The sequence below is a fragment of the Solea senegalensis genome, linkage group LG20, assembly GCF_019176455.1.
Source record: "Solea senegalensis isolate Sse05_10M linkage group LG20, IFAPA_SoseM_1, whole genome shotgun sequence".
Classification (NCBI taxonomy): Eukaryota; Metazoa; Chordata; class Actinopteri; order Pleuronectiformes; family Soleidae; genus Solea; species Solea senegalensis.
In genome coordinates, this window is record NC_058039.1 from 6,439,246 (window position 1) to 6,463,403 (window position 24,158).

Genomic DNA, 24,158 nt, shown 5'->3' on the forward strand with positions numbered 1-24,158 from the left:
ACCCCTGAAGAAACAACGAGTCAAACGAACGAATACTCGAATAAAAGCAGTGCTCAAACCTGTGGTGCTGTTTATGGCAGAGAATCGGTGGAATCAGTGGACGCCTTTCTTCTTCTTCTCCTTCCCTCCTCCTCTTCTTTACTTATGAAACGTGTCTTCCTCAGTTCATCTGGCAGAGAGAGCGTGTGTTTAAATCCCGTCACAAGTTGGGCTCGTTTTCTCCGGTGACAGCACTATTAACATCCAGACACGGTCCTTTATTCGGCATGAGCGTGTTTTTCTTGGTCTGCTTGTTTTTCCCCCTCTCGCTGCTCTTCCCCGAGGTTTTTGGCTTCTTTTTTCCCCCCAAATATACAAATCTGATATTTACACAAAATCATAAAAATAAAAAAAAAACAGTGGTCTCGGTGGTTGGAGTGAAAGAGTGAGGAGACGGGTTGATATTTCGGCTTCTTTCAGGAGACCGTGGGGAATAATTGTAAGCAGTCTGGTTGGTTGTCCTCTCCCTCTCCTCTCCTGTGTGTGTGTGTGTGACTGTGTACTCCTTTGACGTCGTAAGCCGGTGTCTCCCTCCCTGTCCATCTCAGCTCCATCCCTCCTCCCTCTGGGCTGCACGAGCCCTGATGTCTGCCGCCAGGGACTGTCACCAAACTACTCGCCCTGTGAAAGCCGAACAGGCCCTAGAGGAAAAAGGGGAAATAGATGTTTAACAGTTGAATTTCCTTTATTTAATTATTTTTAACATTTTATTTTATATTTAATTTAACTTTACAAGAACAACCAGTCCCCTTTACACAACCTCATAAAACATTACAAGAACATTCACACAAAAATAAATATAAAGTGTAAAAATGCATCACTTTTTTAAAAATAAAGCCAGAGTGATATAACCCGTGGGAAGGATGGTCGGGCTACAGGAGGTCCACAGTCCATACAACCAATAAGACATTAAAAAATAACAATAGCATGTGTCACTTTGCGATTTGGCTGCTTGTATTTTGGAAATGTGCAGAAAAGGAGACCCATACCTTGCTGCATTTAGATGTGTTATTTGAAAGAATAGGATGGAGTTTCAAGGACTAGCTGGGGCAACCAAAAATGGCTAGATGGCAATCAGGATCTAATTGTCTAGTATAAAAGACGATACAGAGGTGGAAGATATTGGCCCAGAAAGGTGAGAACTTGGGGCAGAACCACAACATGTGTGCTTTATTTTAAAGCTGCAATTGTGTTGTTATTCCGCCTCAGTTTGGTTTTCTTCAACAGATACGATGGATGTTTCATTATTTGTATGCTGTGTCCTGTCTGATATTATAGAACCATATACACATGATAGTTTCATGTAGACATTAACAAGTCATCAACATGGTTAAAGTCTTAGTTTGTCCCACTAGAAAGTAATAATAGTAAAAGAATATAACATTAATAATGTTGATACCAGCTGCCCAAAACAAATATAAATTGACAGAAAAATAACATTTGTCAGGAAGATATATGCCACTGATTAGACTCAATATTAAAAGAGTGATGCAATTTTATTTTATTATTATTCTTCATTATATGTTTTTGACACAACTTCAAAAAGCTGATGCCACTAATTTAGCCAAGTTAAATGTTAAATCCAATTACTAAAAAAAAGTGGTGATCTAGACAAAGATCCAGAAATGATTTATTGTATTGACAGTGCGTGAATCGGATCAGCCTTTGCTCTCTCGGAGCGCTTTCTCTCATTTATGTAGAGCATGTGTTTACCTGTGAACAGTTACAAAAAACTAATAAATACACCTTAGAGAAGAGGTTGTGTGTAAACTTGACAGGACATCAGTCTCTTCACATATTCACGGATCAGGGAGGCATAGGTAACAGTACATTATTGGAAATAACGACTTTGAATGTAAAAATATATATATGAAAAAGACACTGTAAACATGAGGCGTTTACACGAAGAGATTTTTCGTTTTTCACGTGGCCGTTAAGAAGTCGACGGTCCCTGACATCAAGAGACGTAAATCCGCCTTTTGTTCTCGCCGTGGAGCTGGCCGTGGTCCTGACATGGATCTCCTGAGCTCGTGACTCATTATCGGGGCAGGAATGTGGAAACAAACGTTATTACCATAAATGTAGGAACCTTATTCTCACACAGTCACGCGCGCGCAAACGACATCATTTGTGAAATCTGGACAGCATGTAAACAATGAACCCACATGACAACAGGCTGCTGCATGCGCGCACACACACACACACACACACAGCCGACATGCGCACACTTCAAAGCAGTCACGACCTGGCGCTGTTCGACGTAAGCAACGTAATTAACACATCAAACCCGTGGACACACACACACACACATAAATAGAGGTGTGTGTGTGTGTGAAATATTAAATCATTTATTCCCAGCAGCAGCGGAGCGTCTCCTCGGCTCGTCTCTAATGTTAAGACTGCCATCTGTCATTTGCCACTAAATCGTGTGTGTGCTCTCCGCCCTTCAGCCACAGTAAAAGCCCACGGGGGCAGACGTGACGCACACACTGACTTCATCTGCCTGTGATCAGGTGCATATCGATGATATATGCCGTTTTCAAACTGCGCTCTGAAAACGTGATTTCTGTCATTTTGACAATGGATGACTTTTTTTTTCCTCTTCTTGTGCCCAACCACGACATCTGGTGACGCGACACACACACACGGTGTCGCGTCAGCACGAGCGTTTGTGCTTTAATTTATTATTATAAACACACTGATTAAAAAATGGAGCATTTTAACGTTGAAACCTGTTGATTAATGGGATTTTTTCTGCAGGTTAATTATCCACCATTTTTAAACAGACATTTCTGTCTTTAAAATAATGAATTTGTTAAAAATATTGACAAAAATAATAAAGTATCTCAAGTTATACAACTTGATTTGCCTTATCTTGTGTGCTGTCTGTTTGCCTTTTCAATTTTATGGTCTATATTTTAATCACTATCTTATCGTTTACCTTGTGTTTTACACAGGTGAAGCACTTTTGTGAATTTTTGTCCTATACTAAATGCATTTTTATTATAATTGTGCCAAAGGAACAAATTACTTATCCTCTAAAATGTGTTATTAAAAATGGAAATGTTTTTTTTAGGAACCACATATGCCTGGTCTCTACTAAGAGGGCAAAGGTCATCAGGAGTAGAGAAATACACTTTCTACAGGACAAACAAAAATGACACATTTTGATACAGCATCATACCTTTGTTTCATAGAAAAATAGATACATTTATTGGATTTTGCAGCGTGCAGTTATTGCGTGGATGAGTGAAACACAAACGGAGAGAAGGAGGAAAAAACGTGTCTGTCAATGTTTGTGGTTGTACTTACTTCACAGGGGCCTTTCTGTCCAAACACCTCCCTTCATCTACGGTGCCTCTCTCAAACATCCACTGACACACAGAGAGAAACATGTTCAGCATTTTATTTTCCTCCCTGCCTCTACTGCTTGTTTTCTTTTTTAATTTCCTGCTGGTGGCTCTGTGTCGGTGCTAAACTGGAGGCTTACTCAGCTGCAATCATGTCACACCACAAAGAGACATTAGTGGAAGCATCAGCAGCAGCAGCAGCAGCAACAGCAACACACTCTCTCCACCTCCATCTGTGAACTTGCGGGGGGAAAAGTTGCCATCACATCAGACACATCAAAGTGTGGCTCTGCTTCCCTGAGGATGAAAACAGGAGGGAGGGAGGGATGGAGGGACGAGGAGAAACAGGAACATGGTTAAAATTCAAGGGATGTATGATGTGTGCACATGTAACATCTTTTAAAAGAAGTAAACATTCTCTTCCAGGGCAAATTAAGGAGTGAAGAAACCTCCTTGTGTGGTGCACCTCAGTGTCATTAATATCAATATCTCTTCACAGACTGTGGAGGTGCATAAATGTGACATAGTGTAGTTTTTTTTTAAACGCCTCGTTCAGCAAAGACAGTGAAAGGTACTGTTTGGAAGAACACGTGCACTGACATGTGGTGACTCTCCGGAGCTGATTTGCTCTCTCTCTTATGGAAGTCTATTCCAGCAGCCCCAATTTTAGCTTCACTTTCTCTTCTCACTGTTGCACGGTTGCATCTAACAGGTCTGTGGGTGAAAGAAATGTGTCGAATGACGACACCGTCATGAGCTCATTGAAAGAGAAAGTTTCAAATTAAAGGCCCTTTTTTCCTATTTTGTTTTTCATGGAGCGGAAGAGTCAGTGAGGTATTCGTCTGAGTCACATGTGTGAAAAAATAAAAATAAAAATACAGGAATAAGATAAATTAGTCCAATCACGTAAGATTAATTTAAGTGTCTTCAAAGTGTCTTTAATTAGTGGCTAAATGAATATTTTTTCCTCTTACATCATAGAAGGCAATTTGATATTCTTCTCTGTTATACATATTAATCACTTTACTTGATTTGTAATATCTAATTGATGTCATTGTCTTAAACTTAACAACTTTGGTGACATAAGTAAAAAATCTCTCTTCTCTCTTAATAACGAAGCACATATTTATTTATTCATCTATTTAAGGGGTTTTCAACAGTCTAAAATCTAACATCTGTCGTGGCCAGGTTGCCACGGACAACCAGTGTTTAGTCGCAAAGTTAAGTGTGATCTGGCTTCAAGGCCAAATTGAAACAAATAAGAAAAATAAGCAGACTTTAATTCGGTTTCGTTCCATTTGCCGCCCAGAGACCGTGTGAAAAGATTTCTAACACAGATTTGATTTATCGGCCAACTAACGCGGACACTGGGATTAAAGAACCGCAATTTTAAAGCCCCAGAGCTGATGTTTCTTTATCAGGTTGAACTTTTAAACACATTAATATCATTTTTTTTTTTTAAATCAAATCTTCCTTTAAAAATGCTGCAGTTAATTTGCAACACTACTAACATTTGACTAGTTAAACTTAAGTTGTCCGACTGTTACATGAACCTTCATATTAAAAAGGAAACACATCATTCGTCAGAATTGGTTTTTAACCCTAAAACTGACATTAAATAGCACGTTTCTATGAAATACAACGTTTTCACATTAATCATCTTCATTAAGAGACATTAAATATGCTGTTTTCCTGCGGTAATCACCAGAGGAATAATGCTCTATTTTAGAAACAGCATAATATTTATCTCTATACATCCAGATGAAGGTTAGGGTAGTGGTGCAACAGTCCAAGGATCAGAAAAGAAAAAAGAGACCACACACTTTTATAAACTCAGATTTTTATTAGTCAGTACAAGTAAAACGAAACTGAAGCCGAGAATCTTCATCCCCTCCAAAAATGCATTTCTTCTTCTGTGTCGGCGTTGGAGGGCGGAGAGAAAAAAGGAACTCATACCGTTCCCACCCCTCTCTCTTTCTCCATTTGACTGACTTGTGCCGCTCTCCTTCAAGGAACTCAACGAGACGTGAAACTATCGCCGAAGGGATTTTACGCACTGGTGGAGAGAGCACTGCTTCACAAATATAACATTTGGAGCTCGGACAGTGAAACAAAATCGCTCCCCACCCCCAAATGTATGTAATTGTAGCATAAACACGATCTCTACTGTGTATATATATATATATATATATATATATACACACTGTTTTTCACCAAACCAAGGGAAATTTAAATTGTTTTTTCCACATAAGCTACTGTGACTGATTTCAAAGCGAGGCAGTCAAAACTGCTCAGTGAAGAACTAAATAAAAGCAGAATCACTGCACCAACTACATTCTTTTCTAGTTCTCTTTCGTAAAAATAATGATTATCTAACTCAAGTGGAAGAAAAATGACAAATGGCCTTTGACTAGTTGACAGACACTTGACAGCATGCATACACTCATACCATGCGCACGCACACACACACACTCTGACCTTTATCAAAACTGATGCTCAATTACATATTTAATTAAACGCTTAATTACTGGAGTAAATAACACAAAAAGTGAATTATATATATCCACCTCTTATTCTCTTTCTTCTTCTCCCTTCACTCCTCAGCTCAGCAGCCTTCTCAGAGCCTCTGTTTTCTTTTGTTGGTGTCGATCCTCAACCTCCTAAGCGATGCGTTCTTTGACTTTTCCTCCACTTAGCTGCAGAAGTTCTTTCTTCAGTTTCACCGTCCGCTCTGGTTCCCACCTCAGCGTCTGCACTTTGACCCACTGACTTTTGCCGTTTCAGATTATCAGAGTCCTATTGGCAGGGCGTGGAACTCAAAACTGAGTGACTTTCAAAACTGCCGGACAATGTAAAAAGACCTGCCCCCTGCCTTTGTGACACCTATAGAGATTCAGAGCTCAAATCAACAGCTCCAGTCAGTACCGTGGATGTGGAAAAGGTCTTTTTGGGGGAAACATTGGACCAGGATTTCCCCCTCCCCCTCTTGGACCTGGACGTTTGCCTCTTAGCACCGGGTTGGGGCCATGAAACCGAGGGGGAAAGGGCGCGTGGGGGGGCCCCCTTGGGTGCAGGTGGTGTCCAGGGCGGGGATGCATATGGGGAGGTCGCATAGCAGGGTGATGTGGCTCTAAACGAGGTGGCAGTGGTCTTCTTGGAATGAATTGTGGAGGAGGGGTGCTGTGGTGCTGGTAGTCATGGCTATAGTAAGGGTCTTCAGAGGGAGAAAGTGGGGGCGTGATGCCTTGACCTCTTAGGTAGTGGTGCGGAGGACTGCCTGGCCTATAATATGGATCATCTGGGTGTCGGTAAGCATCCTCCTGAAAGTGCATGGAATCACGACCGTAAAATTTGTCGCGATACTGCAAGTCATTTCTTTGAGGGTGTAACTCCTCGGGGTGAGGAGGGCGAGGTGGGCCGTGTTTGAAGAGTGCGTCGTCGGAATGGTACAAGGACTTGTGCTGATGGTCGTGCACCACCATCCCACCGATCACGCTCTCAGTTCTGGCCCCAGTGACTTCCCCTGCACGGTTAAAGGCCTGTTGGTCTGGGGGAATCATGGGATTGCTGTTAACAGGAGGAGCATCAAAGGCCTGAGGAGGGGGAGGGGGAGGTAAGTTTGGGACAGGTGGGAGGTTGTTGCTGAAGAAACCAGAGGGAATGCCGCTGCCCTGCTGGGAAACTGCCTCTGGAGGTTCCCGACTTAGCTCTGTCTGGAACTGATAAAGTCCCGACGACTTACTCTCTGCAGGCCCTGCAGGAATCGTCACATTGTATCCTCTGGGTTGCTGAGAGCTCCCCTCTGGGTAAGTGTCACTATACCAACTCATTTCATTCAACCGCTGAAAACCGTCATCAGTCTGTGCTCTATCTGCAGGCACTCGCCCTCCAGTCAAGGTGGAGAACTGTTGATAATGTGCTACAGGGGTGGAAATCCCATGCTCTGGCATCTCCTGTTTGCCACGTGGGTGTTGCTGGTAGACCTGCCCGTTCTGAGCTTGCTGTTGGGAACCCACAATGTTCATCTGAGAGCTACTCTGATATCCAACAGCAGCTTTTTCCACCGTTTCCCTGGTATTGGCGTTGGAAGTAAAGGGGACCACAGCAGGCTTGTCCATGATCTCATCTTGAGTTGGGGTTCCTCCGCCCTCGTCCCGCACCGGAGTCCCTTCCTGGTTGTCTGTGCCAGTGACCGGGTTGAGATTTTCCCCGCCCACTGGGTTCACAGAAAAACCTAGGTCAAATGCATTAAAGGCAGGGTTCCCTTGCAGGAAGCTGTGGATTTTAGACTCTAAACTCGTAGAGGACGAGGACGGATCTGATTCTGTTGCAAGCTCCATGTTTCTATGCAGAGCCTGAACCAAGGTGGACGCTGGGTTGGGAGTCTGAGGGGGGGCTTGGGCGTTTGTGCTCTGCTCTACAGCAGAAATGTGTGGAGAAGGCACTGGTGCAACAGAGGAGAGAGACGGGCTTTGAGGGGGAACTGCTGATGCAGATGTGGACAAAGGAGGAGGAACCTTGCCTGTAATGGGGGAGGCTGAAGAGACATTTGCAGCTGGTTTGTTGAGCACAGAGCTGATGCCTAAATGAAGAAAAGAGAAAAAAGAAATGTTTAGGATATAAAATATTTTTTAACTCAGTAGAGCAGTGATTTGGGTCGAAACCTGCAGATGGGTCACTAGAGATTTATTTTGGCTCCCCAAACAAATTTGCAGAATGTTCCCAACCTATATATTATGGAGTTATGTTTATAGGTTTTTATTTTTAAAAAGTTGGTTTCCATATAGAAAGTTTGGAAACAAAACAAAAGAGGACTCTTTTTCTCACCCCCGAAACTGCTTTGGCCCTGGACTTTGGACAGAGCACCGAGGAGCTCTGAAGGACTCACGTCCACCTTGGAGAGGAGGTTTACCAGTGAAGAGTTATCTTGTGAGGCCACAGAGAGAGCAGGTGTGGCAGCAGGAGCAGCCACTGCCGGAGGACTCTCCACTGAAGATCCTGCAAGACAGCGAAAATGTATAAATTGTAGAAAAAGCCCTCATCTGTTCTGTCTCACAGATTTATCTGCAGTAACACCACATTTCACATTTTCTAAATCACTTTCTTTCTTCCAGAGCAGACGCCATCAATCGTCAGTTCAAACTTCAAGGAACACGACAATAAAACTCCCTCAATTATATCCATACAGCTTTTATTTAATTTGTTAAAAGATAAAAGATATCAGAATAGTTCCGATTTTCATTCACTTTTATTGTGGCATTATAAATCCAGCACGTTTTATGATGGCAGAATGGCCACCAAGACTCACCTGTGTTCTTTATGACTGAGCTTAAACTGTTGAGGATGGAGCCAATTTTACCCAGGTCAACACTTTCCACAGCAGTTGCAGGAGCAGATGCTGCAGGAGCAGCCACAGGAGGCGTGACCTGTGCTTTAGGCTGCTCTGTTGCTACTGATGCTTCTGTAGTGCCACTATTCACTGGAGAAGAAACCTCTGGTTCCATCTGTTGCTCGACTGTAGAGAAAAATATAGCAATAGGTAAAGTAACGTACAACTACAAATCAAGCCTTTATATCTCAGACAAAATAGACACACACTATAAAAAGGTCACTCATCCAAACCATTAAGTTTTGCATGAAGACAAACTGTAGTTATTTAAAATACAGAGGCGATTATAATAATAATAATATTAAAGTGGGTAAAGGATATCATGCTTGAGGTGGAAATGATGTAAACAGTATGAGTGGAGAACATTTTTCTTTCATTTAATAATGCAAGACAAGACTAACTGAAGATTAACCCATTACAGAACACCCAGTTTTATAGCAAACTATAAGTGAAAAGGGAGCCAATAAAATAAAAAAACACTAGACATAAAGGTGTAAAAAGACACATTTACTCCCGAGTGTAAATGGTAAAATTTGTATTTCCATTACAAGGCTCGAGGACGGTGAAAAAAGATAAGAGAAATTGCCAGGATGTGATAAAAAGTGATTTGATTTACTGCATAATTTAACGGCGCCACTTTCCATTTCCTCCTTCATAATTTCAACATGTTTTAAATAGAATTCTTCCACAGAAAACCAGGAGGATTCATCACGATTATTGTTCAGCTAAAAACCTCCATTTGCAGACAGCCATGAAGTTCCCATCACCAGCCCACTCCCTCACCTATAATGCCAGTACTGTCCATTTCCTCGTCAGAGAGCTCCATGTCTTCCACTTCACGATTGTCATTCTCTCCAACGGCATCGAGTGAGCGAGTCGGGGATCCTCCCACTGAGGACAGAGGGCTTGGGGCCGGAGGCTCCACCTCATCGTCCATAACAGTGGCGTCAAGATCTGGATCAGGGTTGGTCATTTCCATACCATGAAAAGGGGATTCTGACCCTGTTGGAGATGGAGCGTCTGCAGATGGTGAGGGGATGGGCGACTCGTCCAGGTCTGGTAGAGTGGCCTTCAGGGCGTCCAGCTTACGCTTGAGGTGGGACACGCGGTTTGCAAACGTTTGGTAGGCCTTGGGGGGAGAAGAAGAAGAAAAAGAGTCAAACAGTGCATCATCACACATTGATCCCACAATCCTTGAAATGATAAGCAATGAATATCAGTGATAGAATGCGGTAAACTGAGCAGCCTTGGTGGAGGTTGGAGCTCTCCGAGTGCTTTTCTGGTGAAAAGAGTCATTTTCTTTCTTTATACATCTTTCAATGGGCACTTTCTAGTCATTTCAAAAGTTTCATCTTTTGAACTAACCCAACATGCTCATGATTTGAGCTAGATTATCACATATCATGTGAAATCATCAAGATTTAAGTTGACCTAACAAAATTAATCATATTACATAACAAATAATCTCAATTTCATTTTTGACCCTTATAGTGCAGCAAGTTTAAATTCGTACGACTGAGAACAAAATATTAAACATTAAATCACAAATGTGTTACATCGAATCTTTGTTCCTTACGTTTGCGACAATCTTGACCTCCTTGTACTGCATCTCGTAGAAGATATCGGCATTGGTGAGGGCCTCCATGACAGGAGGTCCCACTTTGCTTTCTTTCTCAAGAAACTTGACAAACTCTTGTAGTTGTGCATTTGCCTCCTCAAAGTCCTTGGAGAACCTCTTTCCTCCAGCCTTATCTGGAAAAATCGGTTTAAATAAGTAAGATTTCTGATGAAATGGTGCATCTAAATCCCTGCTGAAACAGTATAGTAGCAGAGAAAGACTTTCTCAGGCACCTTTGAGTTTTTTCAGGGCACCAGAACTGCAGATGTCAACCCTCATAGCTGCCAGCTGTTTTTCTCTCAGGTCTACTTCCTCCAGAGATCGCTTGTACTTGGCCAGTTGGTCTATTAGTGCCTGGGGCTAAAGCACATAGAGCAGTGAGACAAACATAATTTAAAGACTACAAGCAGAGTGATTTTTTTTTTAACTTGGTTCAAGTTAAGGCTTAACTTAAGAAGTTCTTGCTTACCACAAACTCATCAACAACCTTTGACCTGAATTCTGCTGAAGCTTCAACTGGAGCTTTAAATAAATGAGAAATACAATTCATATTTAACAGCAACATACGCAAAATGTGTTCAACAAAGTAAAAAAAACAATGAAAAACAACCATTAAACATAAAACAATTCGGTTATAAATCGAATGACCTAATACACAAAAAACAAGAGATGTCCCGATCAGCTTTTTTGGAAATAAAAGGTCATTGTCTATAAAATAAATAATATTGCTGACTGATGTTTAGACAGAAGAAGAAGATCAGACTCATCTGTCATCTGTCTGTACTGCATCACTGATAGAGAAAGACGGAGAGAGGGCTGGGTGTCATCAGCGTTAGCTAAACCAGCTGTGTTTGTGTACAACATGTCATTAAACTGGGACCAAAATAGTGAAAAGATGACTTCTCTTCATGCAGCAGTTAGTTAAGTACCGGAGTGTTTATGTTTATATTCTGTTTATATATCAACAACCATTGATGAGCCACTATTGAATGAACCATTCCTATTCCAATTTGTTAAAAAAGATTGGCTCGATCTGGTACTTCAGATTGGGATCGGGACATCCCTACAAAATACATACCATAACTTATTGTAATTAAACAATAATATATGAGGAAAAGCATCGGTGATAACGTTCAAAGACGGACTTACTTTTTTGCTCCACAGGTGTCTCAGGAGGAGACTCTTCTTTGATTAAGTTCCCCCTAAGCTCAGCAATGAGTGTCCCTGTGTACACACCTCTCTCCTCCCAGATGGTAAGTATCCTTTCCACTGATTTAATAACCTTTGAGTCACGTTCTTGGCTAGAGAGAGGGAAAAGAGACAGAAAGAGAGAGAAAGAAAAGTAGAGGCCAGATGTTTGTTGTTGTTGCAATGACATTCGGTTTATTTATGTATGACGGATTTCTTAGCAGGAATAAAACCCAGACAAGGGCAGATGAGACAAAGAACGCGAGAGGACAAACAGATGAGGCTGATAGGAAGTAGAGGACAACCAGGGCAACAGATTACCACGTTGTCATCCAACGCAAACAACTTACTTGACAAGCACGAATGCCTCGGGGAGCACCTCGGCAAATTCGGTGCGATAGACAATGGCGTTTTTCCTTTTACAGTTCTGAATGACATCGTTGGCGAGGTAAAACAGGTTGAGTCTGTGTGGGGCATCAGCTGTTAGAGGACAGACAATACAATCACATTATTTAGAATGGAAGAGCCAGTCTTATTATACTGATTATTTTTATGATTAATTAATCACTTCACTTTCAAATATCTATAAAACAACAACAAATTAGTCTAACCAGCAGCCAAACACGATAAACAAAAACCAGTCCTAGTATCTATTAAGCTATAGATGCAATTCTTTTGGACTTTACTTAATAGGCAATAAATTTAATTGATCATTTTGATCAATTTATGAAAAACACATAAGAATGAATAATTAAATTGCTCTAAATCAATACATTTCTTTCATTAGTGATTTAAGCTGATCAGGAGTCAGGTAATCAATGTCTTTGACACCATTTGTGTTTTTGTACATATGTTGTTGCTGCTAGACTAATGAGTATTGTTTGAAAAACTTTATTTTACTTCTGCTTTTCCTAAAAAGCTACTTCAATTCACCATCAGAAATAAAATATTAAACATAAGGTAATCACCCCATTAAGAATAAGTATAAATGCATACTCGATAAACTCGATAATCTGAACATTTTTTAAACCATGCTTCACATTTAATTTCATAAATACTTACATATAATAAGCAGCCATATTAAAGCAACACGCTGTTAATAGATTATCCTGTAGAAAATATTATCTACAGGTCATCTTGTTTCAAATGTAAACATTTAGCAGGATGCAAAGCTTTTATAAAACGACTAAAAAAGCTTCTTAAAAGGCACACACTTCATATAGTTTATAATCACAACAAGCAAACAAACAAAATGCTGGTTCATCCCTCTTTTAAAAGGTAAACAATTTAAGTGCCTCACACTCCTAACCATAAATATTTATGTATAAGCACTTGTGTAGCGTGCACCCATACTGTCATTCACTACACAAGTGTTCACCACAACACAATTATTTTAAGTCCAACTATCAATGACGTGTGTGATCTCTGCAGCAGATAAAAATGCAATCCATATAAAAGTGTTCAATGTCAAACTTCAGTGAAACACCCCCCCTCCACACACACACACACACCCCACACCCACACACACACACACAGTCAAGGTCATCTCAAAATCTTCACAAACTTTGCTTCTTTTCAACCAACCTTCGACAACCATGATAAAATGTGTCCTTATCTCAAGGCAAAAGCACTGAGATGCTTTCTCAGCATACATTTCATTCAACCGACAAAGATGGTTGCCAGCATTTATCATAATAGATGCCCATATATAATGTAAGAGAAGACGTAATGACGATAATAATTGGTTCACCAGCCACATGTTTGGTTCACTTCATTCATAATCAATACATTTCTTAGGGCCGACACTGAAGAAATTAAGAATTTTTGCATACAAAATAAAAGTAATAATGAAACTGAGCTGCTCCTGCAAACTAGGTTGTGTGGAAAACAGTTAGAGCTAAACACAATCATCAAAAGGTTACTGAACCATATAATTCTTGAAGTTATCTGAACAAACAATTATAGCCATAATCAACTCATTGGTTGCTTGCTTATTCTACTAATTAGTTTATAAATAGTACCAATAAAGAGATCTAATCTGCTGTGTTATTAAAAGTAGCATCATATTTTGAGCAGCAACAAAACTGTTTAAAATTGTGTCGACTGCTAATTAATCAACAACACTTTCACTAACAAATAATATTTTAATGAATACACAATCAACACATTCCTGTGCAATTGGTCATCATGTTCAGTTTATTAACTAAATCTAATAAATCCTTTTCTACTCCACTTTTTGTTTTTATACATCTCAGTTTTGATGTTGACAATACCTTTAACATGAACACCAGTGAAGGCAACATGTTTGACTTGAGAAAAACAGCATTCAGAAGGTGACACCACACAGCAGTAAAAGCCTCACAAACATTTGACTAGAAGAGAGTGTTAGTTTATGATCATCACTAAGCAGATCCTCACACTGAGTCCGCAAATCCAAACCTACTAAATAGGAATACTTGATATTGGACTTTTTGTCGATATCTGACATGCCAATTTATCGGATGTGCTTGGGCCGATAACCATGGAAAATAAATAATTACAGTTGGTGAGGGCGCAAGCACAGGGAGAAACCAGCCTATTCAGCCTATTGTGTAAGGGGTGCGAGTACAGATAACAATATAGACAATAGTCAATAATACATTACATTACATTACAATACATAAATCAAACAATGGCCGATATCAATATTGTGCCAATGATATCGTGCATCCCAACACAAGTAGAGAGACACTTAATGCTTCAAGCATCTCATTCACACATGGCACAACATTGTTGTTAGTTGTATGCTGATAATCTTACGAAAAATCATGTGTAGATTAATTTATGTGTTTCCTGCTCATTAGTGTTGGAAATGCTAAAAATGCAAACCAGTAAATTCAAAAAGCTAATTTAACTGTTGTAGTTTTATTAAATCACATTTTGAAAATGCAATAAATGCAATGCTGTTTACACTGTTTAATGTTCACACCCAAGGTATAACATCACCTGTAGACTATACACCGATATATCGGGAGTGCTTTGGCCGTTCACCGATAACAATATCGATACGCCTTTCCTTTCTCCCAACTGCAGAGGTAATTTAGTCTCTTCTGTCGTGAAATTAACATAATATTTTTCATACATATGTCACAGCAGATATGGATGTACAGTATCTTTACTGTGCAATATAAATAAGCATAAACAAATAATAACTGTAGGGGCACTAGCATAGAAGTCAAGGAGGTAGCATCTTTTTAAACCTACTATTTAAATCATTAATCATATCGGTGGATCTCGGCGTGTTAGCTGATACCAATATAGTGCTGATAATATTGTGCATCCCTAGTGAGCCACCTTTAAGCCTTGAGTGACAGATTCAACAGACTTCAGTTTAACAGAGACAGCTGTGGAGATTATTTATGTAGATTAGTGGATGTCAAGTCTATGAAATGGGTTCCCTTTTTGTATTTACCACTTTTGTCACAACCTCCTCTGTAACAACCTGGCTCAACAAAAGCATTTAGGTTACATTTTTTTGTCGTTAGCTGATATAATGATTATGGCCTTTCAACCGAACATGCCTTCAAAAATCAACAAATGTTTAGAATTCCAGGCTTCTTAAAAACAGACCAGGCTGCAAAATGCGCTATGGGGACAAAATATAAATCAAAATCAATGACATGATATTTTCATTAAGGGCCAAATAGAGCAACAAAATGATGTTACTGTCATAAACCTAGCTGATACATAAAGCAAGGAGAATTAAACCTGATCAACTGATCAGGTGCTGTATTTAATTTAATTAACCTGTTCTATGCCAAATAAATAATGTAATAAGTACATGTAAGAACCAATTCATTAATGCCTCATTTTTGTTTTACATTAAAATGTAATATATATATATATACATAAATATATATATATATATATATACACATATATACGTACATATATACACATATATACATACATACATACATATATATATATGTATATCATGCTGTCATGTAGACTTGCTCTATCACAGTCATTCCCACAAACCGTTGGGGCACACCCAGATGGGAGTAAGAAAATAGTCAAAACATTAAGCACAAACTTGCCCTTATCACAACTTATGTTGTGATGCAATAATTTCTGATCCTAAAAAGTGGGTCCTTATAGAAGAAGTTGGAGAAACACTGTAATAACATCTACAATCTAGTACAGTAAATACAGAACTACAGTTTACCTGCAATAAACTGTATAGCAAATCAAATCAAAATTGAGGAATGTGTCAGGAAAATGTTATTTTTCCACAAAAAACCCTTCAGTGCTAATTTAATTTCTCAAACAAATGTATAAGTGACAAAATAACATATGTAACATAAACAAAATGACCACATGGAGCTTTATTCTGCTTCCAAACCAGCACTGACTAGCACTTTGACACAAAAAGATATACAGTGTGTCCTTGAGGTGGATTTGGTTTGCCCTGTCTATAAATGATATAGTCTGAGATTATGCTCAGATTAAAATAATAATAATTTGGTGGGAATTAATCCCCCTCATCTTTAAATCAACATAGTGCCGCTTTAAATTGTAACAGGCTAAACCAGGAGGAGCGCTAGTTTTAAACACCACGTTTACCCGGAGCTGCAAAATATCCCACGCTGAATCAAAAACAGCAACTGTCATCTCGGATTCAATTAGGCCGCAGCAGCCAACACTGAAGCGGCATAATGAGGCAACAGTCAGTTCATTCCTGCAAAGCTACTCACATTTCCTCAAACACTTCATCCAGTGTCGCACGATCACGCTGTGGTACTTCTTGTTGTCGATACACCACGTCGACAAGCCTTGGATTGAATCCATAGTGTTTGAGACACTTTGAAACTTCCTGGCTAAAGTGGACTCCAGAGAGCCGCCGCCATGAGCGGCTCCTACTCCCGCTGCCATGACCGAAGGAGCTCGTGCTAATACATTCTACCATTCCAACGTACAACATACATTAGCGCTTAGCATGCTAGCTCAACGTAGCGGCGCCAGGTTAAGAAGCCGCTCATGCTTTCATTGTTGCGGATACACTCCTTTAATGTTCGGTGGGTTTGTTTCGCAGTTTATCCGCCGTGCACGTCCCTGTCACAACTGGTAGTTTAAGAGCTCTGTAAAGTTTACCATCCGAGGCTACCGCTTAGCACTACCACATCCTGTAAGTCTGTGTTTACTCGTTGCTGCTGGAGGAGTGTTGACGGTCACTTCCGCAAACACGACGTGATCATAGCGCCACCCCGTGTCACGGAAGATACTATTTTGTTAGCGCCACCTGCTGTGTGCTAATGCTAACAACATACCTTTAAAGTAAACAAAGTGGAATAGAACGTACACGTTAAGTGGAGTGTATGAATAAAGTAATAGCAATGTCAACTTTTTCAGTCAGTATAAAAGACAACTTCGTTATATAAAAGTTACACATTTTCACTTAAAAGCAATTATTCATTTTGTATTTTAATTGTTTATTATGAAAACATTCCATAATTTAAGTCAAATAAATGAAATCCCATGCACAACAGTAAAATAGAATGGGTCATTTTTGCATTCAAACCATCCTTATTCTAGTGAACACACACAGGCCAGACTCAGGAGAAGCGGGCAGAACCCTAACTGTGTACGAGGGAGTAACAGGAGATTCAGTGACTTGCTCAGGGGCACCACAGGCCTTGGCCTTTCCCAGGATTGAACCATTGACAAGCCCAATTCCTTTCCTCTTGGCAATAGGCTGCCCCCAGTTATAATGTACTGGCTGTCTGCTGCTAAATTTCATGTTCAAACATTTTTAATTTACAGGGAAACAAATCTTTAAAGTACAAGACAATTACATTTATTTAAATAGTTATTCATAGGTCAAAAATAAACATAATACATTCTGATGACCCACATCATATAAAAGCATTTATCAAACACCAGAAATGATCATTTAATCACAAGACACGTATGAATGGCTGAAAGATAATTTAAAAACAAGAAATAATTTAAGACATACAACTGGGTAGTAATATTTTTACTGAGCTTTCAGTTTTCTCCTATTTCACAAATGTTGTTTACACAGATATGTAGTCAGCACAAAAACACCTGTACTGATAGATGCTACATGTTATGTCTCTGCAACACTGCACAACACGTTGTTCTCTGCCATATGCTTAAAAATTTGATTTCAAATAATTCAATGACAACATGACCAATATTAATTAAACAGCACATATTGAGTGAAAAATATATAATGTTTAAGTAATTGCAGTGTATGGTTACCTTTAAGGCTGTATGGTGATAATCAAACAAAGATGAAATGCCATTCAACATGAATGATATCCATTTTAGGACTATGGTGAAACAATACCCAAATGCTATCAAAAATACTCTGTGTGTTCAGGAATGGAGTTTTGTTTACAATAACTCAATGTCATTATTTCTTGTTCAATAATCAATAGTAAAGCACAACAGCTCGTCAGTGACACAAATCCATAAACTGTTGTTTCCCAATCCCATTGTCATCACAAAATAAGTTACCTTTTATCTTTTACATTCATATTTCAAATAAAACACTAACTCCTGTAAAGCATTTGTCTTAGGTGTAACACTTAAGTCAGCACATAGACACATTTCCTGAAATACTTTTGTCAAGTTTCACACAGAATAAAACATTCTGTATTTTGCCTGTTTATTCACTTACTAAAAACTCACACAACAGCTCATGTGTGTAATTTCATACCAAATCAGGTTCACTCATATATCCAAAGGTGCAGCTGACACATTATGATATATCCAACAATTCTTTGCCCATTTTCTCACCAAGCTCATTCTGTTGTATTTCCTGTGCAGCGTTTTAGCTTTTTAGCACAAGTGCAACTACTTTAATCTTTATCTACACAGAAACAAAGGATCAAAGTATTGAGTATTGAGCATGAAGCAATGTGTGATAAAGTTTTGCATTATCCTGTCAAACTGGTTTTGTGGCCTTTATTTTTACAATCAACTTTTTTTATATATTTGTGATTATGGTTTAAATATTTGTGTAACTGTAACTTACATGAACTACAGATGCTTTCCCAATTAATCATTTAATTGTTTGGTTTTTAAACTGTAAAACAAATACTTGAGTTGTTTTTGTTGAAATTCCCAGGACAGAAAACCAATAACCTCTGGGAAATATTTTGGTTTTATTAATCATCAAGTACAGTAATCAAGCTAAACTCACACATTGTTTCAGCTTTAAACACCAACAATGAACTTCTGCTGTTTGTTCATCTCATTAAAGTGATATGTGCTTTTTCTGTTGTTCACCAATGCTGTGAAAACCTCTCATGTCACTGTTTCAGCTGCGGTCCATTACATGAAAAGTTATAAAACACAGCAAAGATTGCTTTAACGCATTGGACTTGTAGAATATTTCCTATACCTTTTAAGTTTGTAAAATTCAATGTATACAAAAGTGATGTAATGTTTATCTGCAAAAGCAGACAAACATTACACAATTTCTTGTAATATAGTGCAATAACTCTGGTGTAACTGGAGTCTATCTGCATTTCCCCTCCTCCTCCTCCTCCTCCTCTGGTTTTAAATGACTAGTGGGCATTAGAGACCAACTTTGCACCTGACTGTATGCTTATGTAATCAAGTCCGCCCTCTGCCCTCACTCTGGCTGGCATGTTGTGGCACCTCCATGTGGTAGCAAGGTCAGTTAAGTCCAGCTAAGTCAGTCATTTGCAGCAACGTTGCCAGTGGATGACACAGAGTTGTCTTGTGTAGCTTTGCTGCCACAATGGAAGGGTGGAGAAAGCTCATGCTGGATCTGATTCGTTCTATTGCTACTTAAATATGCCAGCCTCCTGGAAGTGCTGTGGCTGTCTGTAAACATGTGTCCAGCTCTACAGCTACTCTCAGCTGCTTGAGCTCTTTCTTCCGCTGTAATTTCCAGTTTCTCAGCAGACGCAGGTAGATACATGGAAACACTGTTCCAAGGCTTTTTATGTTGATGGTGCTTATGCCTGTTTGGGATTTTGACGGCAGGTTCAAAATCTAAACAGCTCAGTTTTCTTTTCTGGAATAAGAAAGTAAGTATATGAATAATATCAACAGCAAGTACTTTAATATATTCAGTCTATCAAACAGTGAGGATTTCATGCTATCCGCTCTCATAAACATGTGGTCACTTTAAATCCTCACTTGTATTTGGGAGGTTTTATATCATTGTACCTTTATTTTTCTAATTGCATCATTGTTACAAAGATAGAGCAATGTAATAAGAAATAAACATGAGTATTTTTGTGTTAATATATCTGGGACCACTGTCAACAAGTCTAACTCTCACACAATGACAAATCCAGGGTGAAGTGCTGCTTACCTTCACTGGCATATGGAGCTGATTTTGGCACCAATGTGGTGGAAGTTGGGGAGTGATGGTTTGTTTTGGTTTATCGATGGACTGAAAAGCCAAATGAGGGAACCAGACTTTTAGCATTATCTCTATCTGCACCAGATGTTGGAGGTATTTTTCTCTGCAGAAAAAAAAGTGATGAGGCACAAGCATTACTTATAGTGCAAGGTCTAACATCCCAACAATTTACTACTGTCATACTATCAGGCTATTTTATTTACCCCATATCAGGCTTCTGTAGAACTCCAAGAATCCTCTGCAATCTATCGATGGCAACGCTCTGCTGGAAACTGGTCAAACCTGCAACAGTTAAAATTAAAGTAGATTAAGGGCAATTAAGGGCTTAACTGAAGGCTGGAATGCACCAAACATTAAAAAGATCTGTCACATTTAATATTGAACAACCACATACCTTTGTCAAATCGCCCTGTCTTCAGTCCCTTCAGAAGTTTATGCAAAGGATGGGCAAACTTGTGCAAATCTGTACACTGAGAAAATAACAAGAAAATCAAGCTTTATAATGATGACCACTGTGCTGTTTGGCTGAAGATATCATGACACAATGGCCCAGGAATTACAATAATGGTGCTCACCTTCTGAGCGAAGACAAGGTCGCCCGGTGTCACTGGTGATGAGCCTAAACTGGCCGCGCCAAGAGATGATACTGAGTGTTCAGTTTCAGGACAGTGTCCCGACTGGTCACTGCTGGACCTTGACTGCAGCTGAATTGAATAAGGTCGTAAATCGACGCAATTTCCAGAAAACTCATCAGCGAAGGGAGCTTGTCTTCTTCCGCTGTGGCCCTCTCCCTCTGAGAAGATGTCTGCTTCATCCTCCGTCTGCTCACTTGAGGAGGTGGGTAACGAGTCATTAGAAGGCCATTTGGAAAATGTGCCCAGTGAATTCATCTGTGGATACACAGATCGTAGTACAAATTTTAGCACTTTGCTAAATCCAACATGTAGGGCTACACAGCAGTCAAACTGGAAGGAGGTGCTCATAAAACACACTCATCTGTCACTTTATAAGGTACACTTGTTTTAACTCCTCTTTTTACGCAAATGTAGAATCAGCCAAACAAATGGCAGCAACTCATTTGATCTCAGCATGTGGACAAGGTCACAATGAACTTCTATAGTTTAAGCCAAGCATCAGAATGAGGAAGAGAGGCTTTAAATGACTCTGAATGTGATATGGTTGTTTGTGCCAGAAGGACTGGTCTCACTTTTTCAGAAACTACTGATCAACTGGGATTTTCATGTACAACTATTTACAGAGAATGGTAAAAAAAAAAAAGAGAAAATATTTGGTGAGCGGCAGTTTCGTTGGCCTTGTGTACCAGAGGTCAGAGGAAAATGACCAGCCATTTCTGAGTAAATATGTCAGTAATGCCGCTTGGTATTAAAGGAAATATAAGGAATAGAGACATCCATTGTTTTTAATAACGTTGTACTTAATTCAAAATAGCATTCACTGCATTCATCCAAAGTCTGCTCTTCAATAACAGTTATTACATAACGCAAACGTGTAACCTCACCCTTATTACACAGTGGTGGTTACAGACTTGACGTCATTTATATCACAATGTCAATATTCAGCAGACAAAGTCTAACATAAACTAATAATGAGTTAACACGATTCCAGTAAGTACAACATAATCAATGAGGACAAGGCAAATGGTCAGCTGATAGGTCAGTCCGCTCAATAACTACATGGGAGGAAAAAGGAAAAGGCCCACATAACGTGTCTGAGTAAAGGTCCGACATCTCCAGTGAGTCCTCTGCTGGAGGGAGCATGACTCTTCATCAACATATTATCACACTGGGTGTTCTGTTGTTGGTGGAGAGCATTGTCAGTGCTCAGAGTGTGATTGGCTTGGCACTATAAATTATTGATATCATGTATCACACCACAGTGTGAGTGTGTGTACGCAATGTTTCTGTGACGGTTTCTGTTGGAAACCCTGTCTTTGTCAGGACTAGTCGTCCCCACAAGGGCAAAAGCCTGGTTCTAATAAGAAGTAAGTTCACTCCGGAGGTAAGACATGAATTATGGTTAGGTTGAGGTTGGGTATTACAAGGTTATGTTATGGTTATTACAACAACGCATAAACAACAGGACATTTTGTGTGTTTGGCTGGGGCCAGGGGTCTCAAATGCATCTAGTCTGTCCAGTTGAGGGGTCCATCAAGTAAAAAAAGTATTATTCTTTTTTAAACCATACAGTAGGGGTGAACTACATGATCTTAAAATTATATCACGATATTATATATAAAAATATTACTACTAACAGCAGTAAAATACGATGGCTCGTTCACATAATTTCAATATGTGGAACAATATATAGTTCACAACAAAAGTTTATTTATGATGCAGAATTAATCTATTATTTTAAAAAAACTGGCATAAATTATTTCTAATAAAAGTGGTGTGCCAAATTAAATTGATAGGAGGACCGCATTTGGCTCAAGGGCCGTGAGTTTGAGACCTCTAGGCTAGAGAATGCATTGTCTCTACCAGTGTCCCAGCTAAGACTATGAGTATGTGTTTGTAATTAAAAATAAAATGTGTTATATAACTAATTCTAATGCTACACTCTGACACAGCTGTGGTTTATAAATATTTGAAGTGACTATAACTCCTGGTAAATGCCTTGACGACACTAAAAATATAACACACATAGGCATAAACACAGCAGTATAATAATAGAAATACAACACGTGTCGGTTAGATCCTGCATAAAGATTTATGTTACATAAGTTATTACAGGAAAAGTGGAAAAGCAGCAAACATCACACAGAGACAGAAAAAGTGACATAAGAGAAGAGGCTTACCTTGTAAAAAAAGAAGAAGAATGAGATTCGGTAAAACGGAACAACTCCTGAAAAGGCAACTTTACGTATTTAGAGAAGGTTGCGATTAATTTAACGAAAGTTGCATAAGCGTGGACTCGTGTCTCCGGTCTGCTGTCTCTTCTCCTGTCTTCCTGCTGTTTATCTCGCCTCTCCTGGTCTGTTTCAGTCACGTCTTCAACCTGCAGCACATCAAGTACCCACACACAGAACCACGGAACTCAACGGACGCTACACGTGCGGAATTTGTGCTGGGCCGCTATTGGCTGGAGACGCGTTGTTTTTGCGCACGCGGCTCAGAGGCTTGACCAATTAGCGGCGTGCTGGGCGCCGGTTGGCTGCTGACGCAGCCGTACGCTGTGCGGCAGCACGTGTTTGTGATGTGGTCTTCGAGAGGAGAAGATGAGCACGAGGCACAGGGCTGACAATCCACCACGTACATTAAACGCATCTATACTTTACTTAATTACAACATTAAACCGCGTAAACATAAGGTTGACTGTAGGTATGTTAAGAGCTGTTCTTTCTCACAGATTATGACCTCTAAAAAAATACTGTGTTTGTAATATAACAAAGTACAAACACTGTTACTGTACTTATTATACAATACTATACAAATACAATAATATAGAATTATAATTATATAATATACAATATTTACACGTCTGTACTTTACTTTGTTATTAGTATTTCAAGCAACTTTTACTTTGACCCCACTACATTTCCTGTAACTGTCCTGTTACTCATTACAACCAAAGAATAGCTGGTTATGGTCTGTATTTCTATAGAGCTTTGTCATGTCTTGATGAGCTGAAGCTATAGTTTTGCCATTCAGCCATTCACATGCTTCAACACTCGGTTAAATATCTTGCTCAAGGACACATATACAGGGCCAGGAATTGAACCTACAACCTTCCAGTTGAAAGACCAGTCTTGTATAAAGTACATAAAAGCGATAGTTGAGTAAAAATGTACTTACGTTTTAGAAGTAAAAGTAAGAAAAGAGGGAGTTGTCTTTCAAATGGAAGGTTGTGGGTTCGATTCAAGTGGGAGTGGGGGTGGAGTGTTGCTTTTAGTGGCTTTGTGTGTCTGTTTGTGTTTCTGCTTGCCAATATGACCAACAGAGGCCGACAGAGGCTTGTTGCGTGAATGGGGTGAAGTCTGCCATCTCCGATTGCCTTGTTGTTGTTATTCTCTCTGGCCACTTTATTAGGTACAAAGAACACCTAATATGGTGTCTTCCCCTACTGCAGCCCATCTGCTACAAAGTTTAAAGTTCTAAAGTCGGTGTTCTTGCATACTTTGGTTGTAACAAGTAAATATGTGAGTAAATG

General features: G+C 39.5%; 2 protein-coding genes across 7 annotated transcripts in view; both read right to left on the reverse strand.

Moving 5' to 3' along the window:
- celf3a (cugbp, Elav-like family member 3a) overlaps positions 1-16,771 on the reverse strand; it is a 43,580-nt gene extending 26,809 nt beyond the window's left edge. For 4 of the 6 annotated variants that reach the window (XR_006362500.1, XM_044053422.1, XM_044053421.1 and 1 more), the window contains exons 1-3: positions 5,957-6,303; positions 3,352-3,686; positions 60-680 (exon numbers count right to left, since the gene is read on the reverse strand). The gene's annotated coding sequence lies outside the window, so the exon portion shown is untranslated. Of the gene's footprint in view, positions 1-59; positions 681-3,220; positions 3,687-5,956; positions 7,972-8,216; positions 8,388-8,697; positions 8,905-9,561; positions 9,908-10,354; positions 10,531-10,629; positions 10,757-10,865; positions 10,919-11,545; positions 11,698-11,934; positions 12,065-16,320 lie in introns of those variants that run through there. The other 2 variants (XR_006362499.1, XR_006362498.1) reach the window with 2 other exon arrangements.
- A 258-nt stretch (positions 16,772-17,029) lies between these two features.
- On the reverse strand, positions 17,030-23,001 carry ciarta (circadian associated repressor of transcription a). The gene is made up of 6 exons (XM_044053416.1): positions 22,807-23,001; positions 20,567-20,881; positions 20,386-20,461; positions 20,195-20,273; positions 19,941-20,094; positions 17,030-19,637 (listed from the first exon to the last, which is right to left on the reverse strand). The coding sequence occupies exons 2-6, from the start codon at positions 20,879-20,881 to the stop codon at positions 19,293-19,295; spliced, it is 969 nt and encodes a 322-aa protein (XP_043909351.1). The 5' UTR covers positions 22,807-23,001; the 3' UTR covers positions 17,030-19,292.
- Positions 23,002-24,158: the final 1,157 nt, after the last annotated feature.

Bases quoted from the DNA above. Each gene is read 5' to 3' on its own strand.
- ciarta (XM_044053416.1), bottom strand. From the start codon at position 20,881: ATGAATTCACTGGGCACATTTTCCAAATGGCCTTCTAATGACTCGTTA. The intron at 20,462-20,566 runs GTGAGCACCATT...TTATTTTCTCAG, and splicing joins ACCTTGTCTTCGCTCAGAAG to TGTACAGATTTGCACAAGTT. The intron at 20,095-20,194 runs GTAAATAAAATA...TTTTTTCTGCAG, and splicing joins CTACAGAAGCCTGATATGGG to AGAAAAATACCTCCAACATC.